The sequence below is a fragment of the Embiotoca jacksoni genome, unplaced genomic scaffold (genome assembly GCF_022577435.1).
Source record: "Embiotoca jacksoni isolate LCO1_2020_lvr unplaced genomic scaffold, fEmbJac1.0.p SCAF_8, whole genome shotgun sequence".
Classification (NCBI taxonomy): Eukaryota; Metazoa; Chordata; class Actinopteri; family Embiotocidae; genus Embiotoca; species Embiotoca jacksoni.
This window is the reverse complement of record NW_027185436.1, coordinates 2,130,790-2,145,338: the sequence shown is the minus strand read 5'-3', so window position 1 is coordinate 2,145,338 and position 14,549 is coordinate 2,130,790. Positions and strand designations below refer to the sequence as shown.

General features: G+C 39.4%; 1 protein-coding gene across 1 annotated transcript; it reads left to right on the top strand.

Annotated features, from left to right (window-relative positions):
- The first annotated feature begins 146 nt into the window (after nucleotides 1–146).
- LOC138191557 (E3 ubiquitin-protein ligase TRIM35-like) lies at nucleotides 147–2,039 on the top strand. The gene has a single exon (XM_069138439.1). It carries the CDS (start codon nucleotides 273–275, stop codon nucleotides 1,698–1,700), a length of 1,428 nt encoding a protein of 475 aa, XP_068994540.1. The 5' UTR covers nucleotides 147–272; the 3' UTR covers nucleotides 1,701–2,039.
- Nucleotides 2,040–14,549: the final 12,510 nt, after the last annotated feature.

Below are 14,549 nucleotides of genomic sequence, written 5' to 3'. Positions count from 1 at the left end.
GTCCTCAAAGAAAAGTCCAACATGTCCCTCTGGAAGACGTCCTGACACCATCTGCTGGAGACACTTTACATTGCAGCTTTTCTGACAGGTAATAGTTTAACACGTGACAAGGTGATAACATGAAAGTAGACTTTGACATTGTTGAAGAGAGCCGAGACGCCATTACAGGGTGTGAGATCTCTGCTGAACAACATTTATTTGGAGGAATTTAAGTGGAAAGTTGAAGAAACTGTAACTTGGTGAGTCCTGCTTTTAAAAGACTTCAATTACAAATGGCTGAGAAAACTGCTCTTTTAGAAAGTTTCCTGAGCTGCCATGTGTGTTCAGAGACTTTCAGAGATCCTGTGTCTCTGAGCTGCAGCCACAACTTCTGTTCAAGCTGCCTAAAGAAATTCTGGGAACAAGCTGGAAACAAAAACTGTCCAATTTGTAAAAGAAAATCTTCTAAAGAACATCCTCCAGTGAATTTTACACTGAAGGAACTGGCTGACTCGTTTGCTGGGAGACAGAAATCTGGATCATCTGAGACAGAAAACGAACAGAAGAAGATGGAGGTGATGTGCAGAAAACACCAAGAAGAACCCAAATTGTTCTGTGAGGACGAGCAGAGAGCTGTGTGTCCTGTCTGTGAGTTTTCTCTCCACCAGACTCACAAAGTGGTTCCTGTAGAACAAGCAGTCAGTGATCTGAAGGAGCAGCTGAAATCTGACTTAAAGTCTCTGCAGGACAAGAAGGACAAATACAAACAAGTGGAGAAAACATACAATGAAATGAGTCAACACTCCAAGAAGCAGCTGTTGTCCACAGAGAGGCAGATCAGAGCAGAGTTCAACAAGATCCACCAGTTCCTGAAAGAGGAAGAGGAGTCCAGACTGGCAGCTCTGAGGGAGGAAGAGGAGCAGAAGGGGAAGACTATCAGCAGAGAGATGAAGAGGATTCAGGAGCAGATGTCCTCTCTGTCAGACAGTATCTGTGCTGTTGAAGAAGACCTGCAGAAACACAACGTGCCGTTCCTCAGCAGTTATAAAGCCACTCAGACCAGAGCCAGAGCCCAGAGCTCACTGTCAGATCCACAGCTGGTCTCAGGAGCGCTGATAGATGTGGCCAAACACCTGGGCAACCTGTCCTTCAGAGTCTGGGAGAAGATGAAGGAGAAGGTCCACTTCAGTCCTGTCATTCTGGACCCAAACACTGCAAACCGATGGCTCCATCTGTCTGATGATCTGATCAGTGTGAGACGTGGAGACACAAACCAGCAGCTTCCTGACAATCCAGAGAGAAACACTAATTATCCTTGTGTTCTGGGCTCTGAGGGTTTCAGCTCAGGGAAACACAGCTGGGAGGTGGAGGTGGGAGACCATCCTGACTGGACTATAGGTTTAGTTAAAGAGTCAGCTGACAGGAAGGGAGAAAGAAGTGATTCACCAGAAAATGGAGTCTGGTGTTTATTTCATTACGATGGAAAATACACTAATGGTCTTGGTAAGACTTTCAGAGAGGAAAAAAGTCTCCAGAGGATCAGAGTCCAGCTGGACTATGACATGGGGGAGGTGTCCTTCTACAACCCTGAAGACATGACTCACATCTACACTCACAGAGACACTTTCACTGAGAAACTCTTCCCATATTTCTATATTGGAGAAGCTGGTGATGCCAAAACTTCTGATATCAAAGTCTGTCAGAGTGAGATTTCTCTGTAATGTTCAAATGTCCAAATTCCTGAATTCTATTTTTTTTTTTCGTGTTTCATTTTTTATTTAACTCTAAACTCATCTTCAATCTTTCCAGTCAAACATTTTTGGTCTTGATGTCTTTTATTTTTTCTTTAAAGCAGATTTGATGTCCCTTCATTGATTTGTATCACGGTCTCTGTGTTCTGAAATACTGTCAACCATCCAACAAAGGTTTGATGTACAAAATTTAAAAGATGTAAAACCCACAAATAGTTTTTAGTTGGAAAGTTAATCATTACTTTAGAAAAGTAGGCGTGTTAAAACTACTCCTTTCAGATCTGAAAAATCAAGTTAAACATCAGATAATCCAGAAAGATATCAAATGTATGAAGTGAAACTTTATTACATGTTCAGTTTAAACTCTCACTGAAACAAATTGATGTGGTTTTAATTATTAGCTGAGTTAGCAGCAACTAAACTCACCATCTGCATCAAATACTTTGTTTCTGGTTGTGTCACATGTTTTTAGTCTTTAACACATTTTAATTGGATTATTTTCCTCTTTACTCTCAGAGTCTCAATGAATTAAAAAGCACGATGTGTCTTTTCATTATGTTATTTTGTTGTACAGCCGACTTGATTTGATGTCGAGGATCACAGAAATTGTTTCTCCAACTGTGTACCGTCTGAAATCAATCAGGTAAAATGGTTTTCATTCATTTTGTTGTTTTCATGGAACTTCAGTGCAACATGAAAACCTAAAGAGTTGTTCCCCCCAGAGATAACTCTTTGACAGACTTCAGTGATGAAGGGTTTCCTTGTTTGTTTTCCTTTCTTTTCTTTTTTAAATGGAGACTCCTGTTTTTTAATGATCATCTTACGTTTGATGGAATTCTCCAAAATGTTTGTCAAGTTGTAATATGACTCTGATCATGTTGTAATCTTCATGATGCTGCTTCCTTGTCTTATAACAAATGTCGTGTGTCCAGTGAGTTCTCACGTTGTGCTGCACAGTCGTGTTCTCATGTTACTTTCTCTGTTTTTTAAAACATTACAGAAGCTTTAATGTTGAAGTTGTTCTACTTCTTAAAAGAAAGATGAATTCAACACAAACTTTGTCTACAAAGTGATGAAACTGTTTCATATCAGCTGGACACAAACTTTACTGATCAAATGTTTAAATATTTCAGGTTATCAGCATCTTTGTTTTAGTAACACAACATTGTAAAGTAGAATATATCCTCTGTAATAAAATCTGTTTCAGTCTTTTCATCATTTCTGTTTTTTACTTTCTTTCATATTTTGATGAATGATTCCAGTTTTGGATCTTTGAACTTTATTCTTTCCAAACAGGTGTTTTACAATAATTTAGTTTAGACTTGGTCTTCTTACAGCGCTGCTGAATTATGTGATATTTTATAGTTTATACAGAACAAGGTCAGTAATGTAAGTGAGAAATCTTAAGAAATGTGTGGAAACGGCAAAAGAAGACAACAAAGAAAAACTATTTCCGTGTTAAATTCATTTTGTTTCCAACTTGATCCATTTTTTTAGGGACATAATTCTTCCATCTGCAGAATGTCTTCAACTCCACTGACTGTACAGTTTACACTCAGTATGTGATTGAATGGAGGGATTTTAATTCCTGTGATCACCACAAGATGGAGACAGAGATCTGTTCAGGCTGGTTATTTAACACTGAATATTTTATTTCCACTTTCTGACCTTTTTAATATTAATGTTCACTGCAGAGGTTGATAAAAGTATTTACAGTTATTTATATGTATTTATATGAGTACAACACTGTTTCCTTATTGAATATTAATCATGATAATTGATGGGACACTTCATCAGAAACCTGTTTAAAAATGATTTACTTTTAATATTATCTGTCTGACATGAGTCCTTTCTGCTGACTTTCTGCTTTTCACCATCATCAAACCTCAGCTGTAAAACATACAGACGATTATTGAAAATAATACATGTTGAATTCTTGTCATCTTTTCTGTTCTTTCTTCTCTTCTTCTCATTTATTTTACTGATATTGAAGAAAAACTCGTTGTTGTCGTTGTTTTCGATGATACGTGTTTTTTTAAAGCAGAACATCTTTTAGTGAGTCGGTCTTTAAGTGAGGAGCTAGTGTCTCACAACAAACCGGATCAGGACTGGACTCGGTCCAGAGGATCCTGGTCTCTGTGCAGCCTGGAGAGCTCCTGCATGTTCTCCATGGAGGAGGATCATTAAGCCCCGCCTCCAGGAAGTGGACTTTGTTCAAGGGGCCGATGTCCAGCAGCCTTTCTTATCCTGAACAGGTTTTCATCCTGAACATCAACTTTAAATGTGATCCTGTGATCTGGATGTATTTAGTGTTCATGGCTCGACACACACGTTCTTGAAGGAAAACACCACACAACACGACAGGATGCTGCATTATCTCAGCCGTCATAACAACATTGCAGGAGCTCAATGAAACTCTCCAGGGCTTTGACAGAGAAAACTTTCTGACCCAGCGAATGGCTCTGATATGCAACCATTCAATCCAGAGTTCATGTCGGTTCCTCTCATATTCATCTCAAACTTCCTCTCAGTGTTGAATCTTAATTTAATAAGGTGTCTGACTGGCCTGTGCAGAGTCGTCATGTTTTCTTCCTCTCTGTCAGCTGACTTCACTCTCCTTTTTACACTGGGCCCCCTTTCCTGATTGGTCCATGGATTCAGAGTCTGTTACAACCTTTTTTGCAGCTGTTTTTGAGAAAACCCTAAACTTTGATAATATTAAACTGTTTTTTTTAAGAATTTAAGAATACTTTTATACAGGTTCAATATCCATTTAAATTTTAATTGATATTTTCATTAGTGAATATGAACAGACAAGGTAACATACAGATGGCATGATCAGGTGTCCACATAGTTTTAGCAGTGTGTGTCTGTTCCATTATTCACACTGGTCAAAGTTATAATGCAGCGTGATTTTGTTTTGATTCATATTTGTAAATTATTTTGCTTATCTGCACTGATTCTGGCTTCTGTGGTCTGTTTCCTCTGCTTCTATATTCATTTCTCTCCAAGGGATCAATAACATGACATGTTATCTTTAAATAAACCTGCAGAGACCTGCTTGAGATGCAGGAAGTAATTTACCACAAAGAGGATTTTCACTTTTTCTTTGATTCAAAGGTGTGTAATCAACCATGTCAAGTCTAAAGTTAAAGTTAAAGGTCAAACCAGCTGGTTACTGTTGGTCTTTGGCTCAGATCAGTGAGCAGTCTCCAAAGTTTGAAACCCAGCACCCGCTGGCATGCTGGTATCATCTATACTATAAAAATGTACCAGTGACATCAGAGACAAAGAAACCCTCAAACCTCTGATGTTGAAATACAAAACTGCAATTTTCTCTTGCATCTTAAATGACATTTAATCTGAGGAGAGAACTTGGTACATGGGCTCACATTAGTTTTCAGTTACAGTCATTGGTGCACTGTACACATGCGTGTCATGCACACAAATATGACCACAGCTAACATCAAAACATCAACAACTCTGGTTGCATCAATACTCGAGAGCATAAACTCCTCTTTAAACTTCTGACCTCTGTGAAAGTACCGAGGAATTTACATCAAACTTTACTGCTATTGATAAGATGATATAACCTAAAATCATAAAGGAGGGAAACATAATGCAGAACAGAACAGAGCAGCACTGTGAGCAGCAGAGAAACGTTAATCAAAGACTGCCCTCTACAGATAGCTGACTTCAATCACAAGTAAATGGTAGAAAGTTCTCGTTTTCTCTTCATGATCAACAGGTAAGTGAATCACTTTTGCTGGATAATTATGGCCACAAGTCACAATTACAGGATCATGAATGCTAAAACATGGCGGCACAATACGAGGAAAGTCATCAAGTTGGTGAATACACACAGTGATTTTAAAGTACTACTCAGTAATAAGATTTAAATGAAGTGACAAAGCTGCTGGTCAAACCAGACCAAGACAGATTGTACAGGTGAAACCTCTGAGTGCACTGATTTTATGAATGCTGCAATTTGTTGATTATCATCTCATCATTTCAATTTTAATTTAAAGATGTGTTATTTCTTCTTTTAAAAGCGACCTTACCTTCATTGCCGTGCAGAAACAGCAACACTGACGTCTTATAGACATGAGACCAAAGATGGATTTATGGACTTTTGGATGAAGAATTTCAAATTTATTGACGGAAAGCTGACGATGTACTAAATTGTGAGCTGTGAGGTGAACAGAAGAGTCCATGTTCAAGGTTCTCAGTTAACTCCACATGAAATGAGTTGCAGTGGGATCTCAGTGGTGAATCATGAACACTGGAAGTGAATGACGAGCCTTTCTTCACCTTCACCTTCCACCCTGAAAGTGCAGTCACAGGCACAGTGGACATGTGAAGCTTGGATTTCATGAAATCAAGAGAGGAACTGCAGCTCCCACCACAGAGGCTCTGAAAATACAATTTTCTGTGTAAAGACATTTTTTAAATATTGATTTGAAAATGAAAAACTGATCAGGTCATTTCTAAAATAGATGAATAATTTGAATTACTTGAAGTGAATCATGAATTTTGGGGGGAAATGGAAACAAGGTTGCTCCAAAATAAAAGCATCCCTTGGTCCATGTTAGTGCTCTTAAGGTGACGTGGAAGGTTTTACATGATGGGAGACACTGGCTGAGCTGCCTGCTGATTCAGCATTACTAAATGTGATTTTTATATGCAGCGCTGAATTAAAGGTGTATATGAGTAAAAATCTAATTTCCACATGCAAAGTCATTTATCATGTAGATACATAAACAAAATGGGAGAGTGTCAGGAGTCTGGTTTTTTCCTCCGTTTTGACCCCCATCACCTCTTCTCCTCCTGTGTCCCCTGTCTGCTTGTCTGTGGCCACGCCCCTCACCTCCCATGGCCACGCCCCTCACAGTTCCCAGCAGATGCAGCCACTCACCCCTGATCACCACCTGCAGGTGTGCTGCATCTCCCTGATCACCTCCCCGGGCTATATGTACCCTGCCCCTGCATTCCTCTGGTTGTGGGTTCATTTTTGTTAGCTGCCCGTCCATCCTCCGTCTGTTCTCTGTCCTGTTCCCGTTCCCCCGGCTCCTGTTCCTCCTGCGGAGCTCCCTGTCAAAGTCACCAGTAGGTGGAGTTTCCCTCCCGACTCTGAGGATTATTGATAGTGATGGTGAGATGAAGCCTCATGAGGCATCGAACCACTTCAGCCAATTGGTTCGAGAAAGGGTTCATTTCTCAAAGCTTCATGTGCACACGAAACCACCTACTGGCCAAGTGTATAATCACAGGCAGCTGTATCTGAACCACATAATGTGATGCATTGCATTTTTGTGTCTGTTATGGCTGTTGGGAATGACTATGAATTACAAAAATGTATGACCAAATAATTTCTGTACATAAATTATCACATATGTGCATAATAAAATATTTTTTGAATGTATTCTGTGTGTAAATTTTCCCAAAATGGTAGTATCATATGATATGGCAGGTTGTGTAATCATGTTTTTCTGTCACTTTAGGAAAATGGCATGGGCTTAAGTAGGCAGAGGACAGTGGAAGTGCTTGTGGAACTAGGAAGAGGGGACTGAATATGCTTGTGTAACTTGGACAATGATGTACAGGACAGGGGACATTTTATTCATTTTTATTCAGAAATAACAGTTTCTCAACAGTTTTTGGTTTTGTGGATGTCCACATGTCAGAAGTAAGGCTAACAGCAGCCACCTTTTCCACTTTAGCCTTCTCCTTCTCCTTAGCTGACTCATACTTGGCCTCCACCATGGCCTTCAGAGCCTAAAGGAAAAAATATATAGTGCTGAACTGTGAGACACAATAAAGTACTCATTTTTTTCATGCATGCACCCATACATACCTGCCTTGTAGGGAGAACATAATTAGGATCCAGTTTGGACACAAATGCCCTGAATCCAACATCATCCACAATACTGAAGGGCTGTGTGTCCTTCACTATCATGGAGACGAGGGCTTCATCCAGCTCTTGTTTTCTGGTGGCTGGTTAAAAGAGAATAAATACAGTGTCTGTTACCTGTCTTTATTTGCACAATAAACAAAAGTGAACAGGGAAAAATTGTGATTGTGCATTTGTAATATTGTAATGACTTACCTTGGCTGGGTGAAGCTCCAGTTTCCTCCTTATTCTCATGCAAGGCACAGTAACGCCTCAGCATGGATGAGGTGTTGTTATTGTACCCCAACTCCTTGGAGCACAATAAACACCTCACCTTTGAATAAAATAAGAAACTGTGAAAAATACAGTTCTTGATAAGCAAACCTAATGTGTCTGAAATAGAGTTAGATTTAGCTTATTAGGAGTTATCAAATCAAAGTGTTCCCACACAGGGGAAATCCTCCTCTTCCCAGCTGGCTCCATCTTATCACCTATCTCTCTCTCTAACTTCTCCAAACTATCTCTCTCTCTAAACTCTCCAAACTATCCAAACTATCCAAACTCTCAACTGACCTCAACTCTCCACCAACAACCCACATTTTGAATGGAGCCTGAGGGGTTTATATTGCTGTCAAACCTCCCGGCAAAATCTGAACCACTTCCCGAAGCAGTCACGTGGTACAGCCGGGCAGCGAGGCTTCGGACGTCATCATTTTTGGCTCCTCCCCTAAATGAAGCCAGCCTCGACACGCATCGAGGACACGCCCCCTCCGTTACTCGACACACGCTTCTTAGCGTCAGCACATCTCGTCACATCACTCATTATTGACGCCGTTGCTTCCGCTGGTCTGCCGGCTGCCCTGCCTGCCGTGTCTCCCCGGATCTGTCGGTCGAGTTGCCCTCCCGACTGGAAGCAAGTGGACACGATAGGTGCCACCTTTTGGTTTGTTTGTTTTTGTTTATCACAATAAAGACTGTATTTTGGAACCGATACCCGAGTCTGTGAGCTTGCATTTCGGTCCTGGAAAAACACCCACCACATGACAGAGTTTATTTTCTTGAATTTCACTGCTTCTTATAAATGCATTAACGCTGGTTTGCTGTAAAGAATCAAAAAGGTTTTATTGTCGATTGCGAGGCCAAGGCACATGCATGAAGCACGTTATGAATTTTACTGAAGAAAACATGTTCAACTAAAAATAATAAAAAGATATATGTGTTATGAAATGTTTAGTTGCAGCCCTTCATTATACACAAACTTTTAAAATCAGGACACACATGGAAAATAGAGCCTTTGTCTTATGTATATCTGAATAAAAGACCATGAACATGTGGATGTATATTGTTTTTTAAGACAATATTTGCACATGAGACTATTTAATCATTAGAATTCAGACAGATTGAGATCTTAAAAAGATCTTAAATAACCAAGATGGACACTTGTTTCGCCAGATTTCCTGGACGAGCCATTTTTTCTTTACTGTGAACATGGTATCAATAATTTGTCTCCCTCTGAAACATGAACATCAACTGCCAAATTTGATATTGATATTTGGTACAATTATGTGTCATCTACTTCCATTTAACGTGGCGGTGTCGGATGACTGTTGGCTCATGGTTAGGTAACTATGGTTACCTGCAGTTTCATTCACCTTGCACACTTATTTGTAAGGCTGTTAACTGATGACCAGCAGACACCCGCCAGCACAACATGCTCAAGGTTACAACACAGAAAAAAGGTATTGTCCAATTTATGAGATGATAAAATACTGAATAAAAACCTTCAGTAGTAAATACTTGAACATGTGTCTGCATACTGACACGATTCATCATCATATTAATACCATAAAGGCTTTCTTTACTAAAAGGTCGGGGAGAACTCAAACACTACCGGTGTGCTAATGTAGCCGCAGGAGCCGGACTCAAGGCCTCTGAACCACATCAATATTACAGAGCACACAATCAAATATTCATCTATCGGCCCTCCTCTGTTTCTCTTTCTCTGAAGCAAGCCTGTAAAACACTGGAGACACGTCTAAAACAGTTTCAGTTCACATCTGCTGTGCGACCTGAACCCCGAGTGGAGAGGAGCTGCTGTGTTTCAGGGAGTGAGCGCTTGATTAGAGGTCAAAGACACAACAAGGACACAATAACAGAGACAAGGCAGCCAGGTTGGGCTGTTCCAACTCGCTCATGTAAGATGTCGTCCATCTTAACTGCAGATTCTAACCTGCATACAGTCACACAGTGAAACAACGTGAGGCAAACAGTTTCTGATACATATGATTTAAAAGTTTAGTACATGTTTACATTTACAAACACTCAGTTGCATTATGTGGACGTAGTTTCTCTTTGTTCAGCTCCACGAGGGGCAACAAAGGTGACATTTCTCCAACAGGATGTTGAGTATGTTCAGCATCAGTCAGTTTGTTTCATTCAATTCTTTTGTTCTTGTGAAAGTAGTTTTTCAATTCTGTTGAAAATACTTGTTTTACACACATATACTGTATATGATGTTCTGGGAAGTACTCAGTAAAGATATTCATGGTTTTACAAGCAAATTTTATGCCTGATCATGTTTGGAAAAACAATTCGATTATATATTAACAGGGTCTGATTCGCTACAACCCATAAAAATGGTTAATACAGCATTTAGTGTTGAGAGATTTTGCTAAATATTTGAGGACAAATTCACGTAGACATTTTGTTTTGTGGGAAGTTTTGATCATATCCAGTAATTTACACTATTTTGAAAAATGACAAAAGCAGAAAATATGAGGAAGAACATGTGTTTATGTGTTTATTATGATGCATCAGTGAGTGTTGAAGTCTAACAGGCAGCTGCAGGATGACAAAAGACGTCAGGCAAAGTCCAAAGATCAGACAGAGTTATTATAATCAACAATAAGAAGTAGAGAATTATGAGATATTTGATCAGACTGTTTTTGATCAGTTTTAAACATTACATGTGTAATTTAGAAAAAGGTTGTGTATGTTACTAGAAAATTAAAATGGAAGTGAATTAACATTGAAATGCTTCTAAGTCTGTTTCAAACTGAGATGTTGAAATACAAAATAATCACATCCTCACAAGAACAATTAAAACATGTTCTTTCATATCATACAGAACATTTTTAAAGGTAAAAGTTTGGTTTAGATCTTCAAACAGTTTCTCTGTCTGTGACAAAGTACATGAACCACTCTGATAGAGTAAACATGAGACTTCAGGGGGATAAACATTATATGTTCATCTGACTGTCTGAGAATTCATTTCTCACGCTGGTCAGATCATCAGAGGGAAACAAGGCTGTTCAGTTTGTGTTGGAGTCTTCAGGCCACATCTTGTTCTGTAGGAAGGTAATAAAAGTTGATATCAGATAGTTTGCTGTCAATGATTGACCAATGAAGGATGTAGATGCAACACATGTTCTTAGCAGCTCACAATTATGTGTTGTACAATACAATATTTGTATATAGTTCTGTCCCTCAACTGAGACAAAAAACAAAACAAAGTTAATTTAATAACTTTTGTTTGATGACATTTGTCTTTGTTATTCACTGTAAAAGTTTGATCTTTGATAGAGTAATGTGGGTTTCTCAACCTTAAATTAAATGGATTTATGTTATAATAACAGAGAAATGTGCTGGGGTATATTTTTCCATTTATATAAATGCATGCACAATATTTGTATACTTAAATAAACAATGCAGAGACAGTTATTTAACAATATGTTAGGGAGTAGTTACATTTATACAGTCTTACAGTTACAACCGGCCCTTTGAGGGCAACCATAATGCTGATGTGGACCAGGGTGAAAACGAGTTTGACACCCGTGCTGTAGAGTAACAGCCTTGTTTTTATACAGGTTAGGTTTTAGAGTTACCTGGAAAACCCTGTAGATTTTGGATTTGGATTCTCCTTGACGAAGGAGATGACGAGCCTCCTTTAACCCTGAGGAGTTGGACCACGATCACCTGTTGTTCCACGGAGGAGACCGTCAGTCAAATGAATGACTATAAACTCTCCTTCACTTGTCCAGATCTCCACAGTTACATATTCTTCTCATTGGATCATTGTGTATTAAAACTATCCATCCCATATTTGACTTGCATGAATACTGAGATCATTTCTTACTTCCTCCCATGTTAGTCTGCTGATATGTTTATTTATTAGTTGTGTTGTTTTGTTCAGCCTTGTGTGTCCAACCCTCAGTCTGGTTAATATGTTTTCTTCCTTGGTGCTTCTTCTGGATGTCCTCCATTTGCCAACGTCTCTCTGAAGAGCATAAACGTGTCTTCCTGTGTCTCCTGAGTCCCAACTGTGCTGCCGTTCCTTCACAAAGTTTCTTTTGATTATTAATTTAGCTTCTGCTTTGCTGAATAAAATGGCTGAACTGTGCTGACTCTGCAAAGCTTGTTCTGCTAATTGATCTGCTCTTCCGTTTCCTTTTATCCCTCCGTGTGCCGGCAGCCACATGAATGATACATGAAGACACATATTTTGAAGTCTGAACAGTGTTTCATGTATTTCATTGATTAAATCCTGCCTGCTATGAGATGTGAATGATTGTAATGACAATAGTGCTGAACTGGAATCTGAACAGATGATGACCTTTCTGATCTGAAGCTCCTCCACCCACTGCAGTGCTGTTAAGATGACCAACGTCTCTACTGTATAAACAGATATTGTCTGATGTTTTCCTTTTGACTGCATATGTTGACCGCAAAACCAGTTCTACCTGTATTAGGATCTTTAGATCCGTCCGTGTGTTTCGGGGTAAATGATTGATATGTGGTCTGTAGTCTGTCCTCCACCACTCCTGCAATATCACCAAGATCTTACAGTATTTTCCCCAAAAAGTAATTATGAACTGACAGTGAGGGAACCAGACGAGGTGGTGTTGCTGATAACGGTACATCAGGGGTGAATGTTATCTGATTTAATGACATGTCTGGATAATCCTGTTTGGTCCTTTCTCTCTCCCAACATGGGAGAAGAAGCTTTGTGGTTGGATGATTATCTCCACAACGTCCTTGAAGATTGTCCCAGTAGTTCATAGTTAAGAGCTTGCGTCTCACATGCTGCGGCATCTCACCCTCCTCCACCTGAAGAGCAGACACAGGACTTGTTTTAAAAGCACCACAACAGAGTCTCAGAGCTTCGGATTCACCACCTCCAGCTCCTTTAATGAAGTTTTTCCAGCTGATCCGAATACAACACGACCATCATGAAGGACTGATCTCATCAGAGCGACATTCATATTTTTAACATCAGATGTGCTGGCTCGTCATTCTGACCCTGTTGGACACCTCATTACATTTAAAATCTGTTTACATTTGATAACTATCCTCTGAATATGATCATTCAATGTTAATTTATCATCAAACCACGCGACACACAAATCTGTTCAATAAAAAGTCTTTAATCCAATGATATGCTCTGCCACCTATTCCTATCATATTTAATTTCATCAACAATCCCTCCTTCCAAACCATATCATCTGCCTTTTAAAAAACACAGCCATCACTGACTCCTTATTCACTTGAGCTTTTGTCATTTCTGTTTCTAAACAAATAACTGGGTCCATAGTTCCTCTACCTTTCTGAAATCCACTTTGATGAGTTGTTATCATTCCCCTGGTTTACAAATAAAATGTTAATCTGTCTTAATCATTCTTTCCATAATCTGACCTACATGAGATGTTAGTTGGTCTATAATTCATTGGGTTTGATGAGTCCTTGCCTGGTTTCCTGATTGGAATAATCACAGCTTCTTTCCAAGAACTAGGTCGTCTCCCCACTTCCCAAACCTGATGATGAAAACAGAACAATTTAATCTTTACTAAACGACCTAAACGCTTTATTATTATGTAACACGTCATCCTTCCCTGGTGATGTAAGTCGTCCTCTTTCTATCGCTCTTTTCAACTCTTCTAAAGTAAACGTGGCATCAAGTGGACTGTTAGTATTGTCTCTTCTTTCATGAATACCAGGATGAGCTGATCGTGTCCTTTCCCTTCCTCTCTTACCTTCTACTGTCAGGTTGACAGAGCTGTGGATTTCTGTTTGTATTCTGCCATCATCTCTGCCCTCTCCCCATCCGACGCTGCTGTTTCCTCCCCTTCTTCAACACTGGATGCTGCCGTCCTCTTCTAATTCCTCTCATGCTTCTCATCATCCCCCAAATCTGTCCCGCAGGTGTTGATCTCCCAATTCTGCTTCAAAAGTTCTGCCAGCTTTCCCTTTTTGCTTTCAGAAGGATTTTAAATGTTTAAATTCTGGAAATTAAGTGATTTTCTGAACAACCTAAGACCTTTGTTTCTTTCTTTCGCTGCTCTCTAACACTCATCTGTCCACCAGGGGGCAGCCTTTCTTTTCATCCGTCCTTTTCCTTTAGCAATTGTTTGATCTGCAGCTTCCAGGACTGTAAATGTCAATTCTGTATCAATCTTCTCAATATCTTCATTTAAGTCTATTTGATCTATTTCTCTCTCACATATACATTTAAAAATGTCCCACTTTGTCCTACTAAATATCCACTTCTCCGCTAGATCTCATGGTTCCTTACTGCTTTGTAATGATATTTTACAGCATGTTGGAAAATGGTCACTACCCACTGAAGTTTCATCTTCTACACCCCACTCACATATCGCTGCTAAATTTCTAGATACTATAGTTAAACAGTGTTAAGACGTGTTCCCCGTGTTCACATCTAATCTAGTCCCTCTACCATCATTTAAACAAACCAAATTATCTTCTTCTAGTAACTCTTCTATTACGTCACCGTTTGCATCTGTTCTTACTCCACTCCATAACATGCTATGTTCATTCAAATCTCCACATACCAACACCTCGTTGCCACCTTTCCCTTCAATGTGTGCTCATCTATTTGTAACCCAAGTAGTAAAACTGCGCGGGTTATTGTATGT

Coding starts and splice junctions, on each gene's coding strand:
- LOC138191557 (XM_069138439.1), top strand. CDS start 273: ATGGCTGAGAAAACTGCTCTTTTAGAAAGTTTCCTGAGCTGCCATGTG.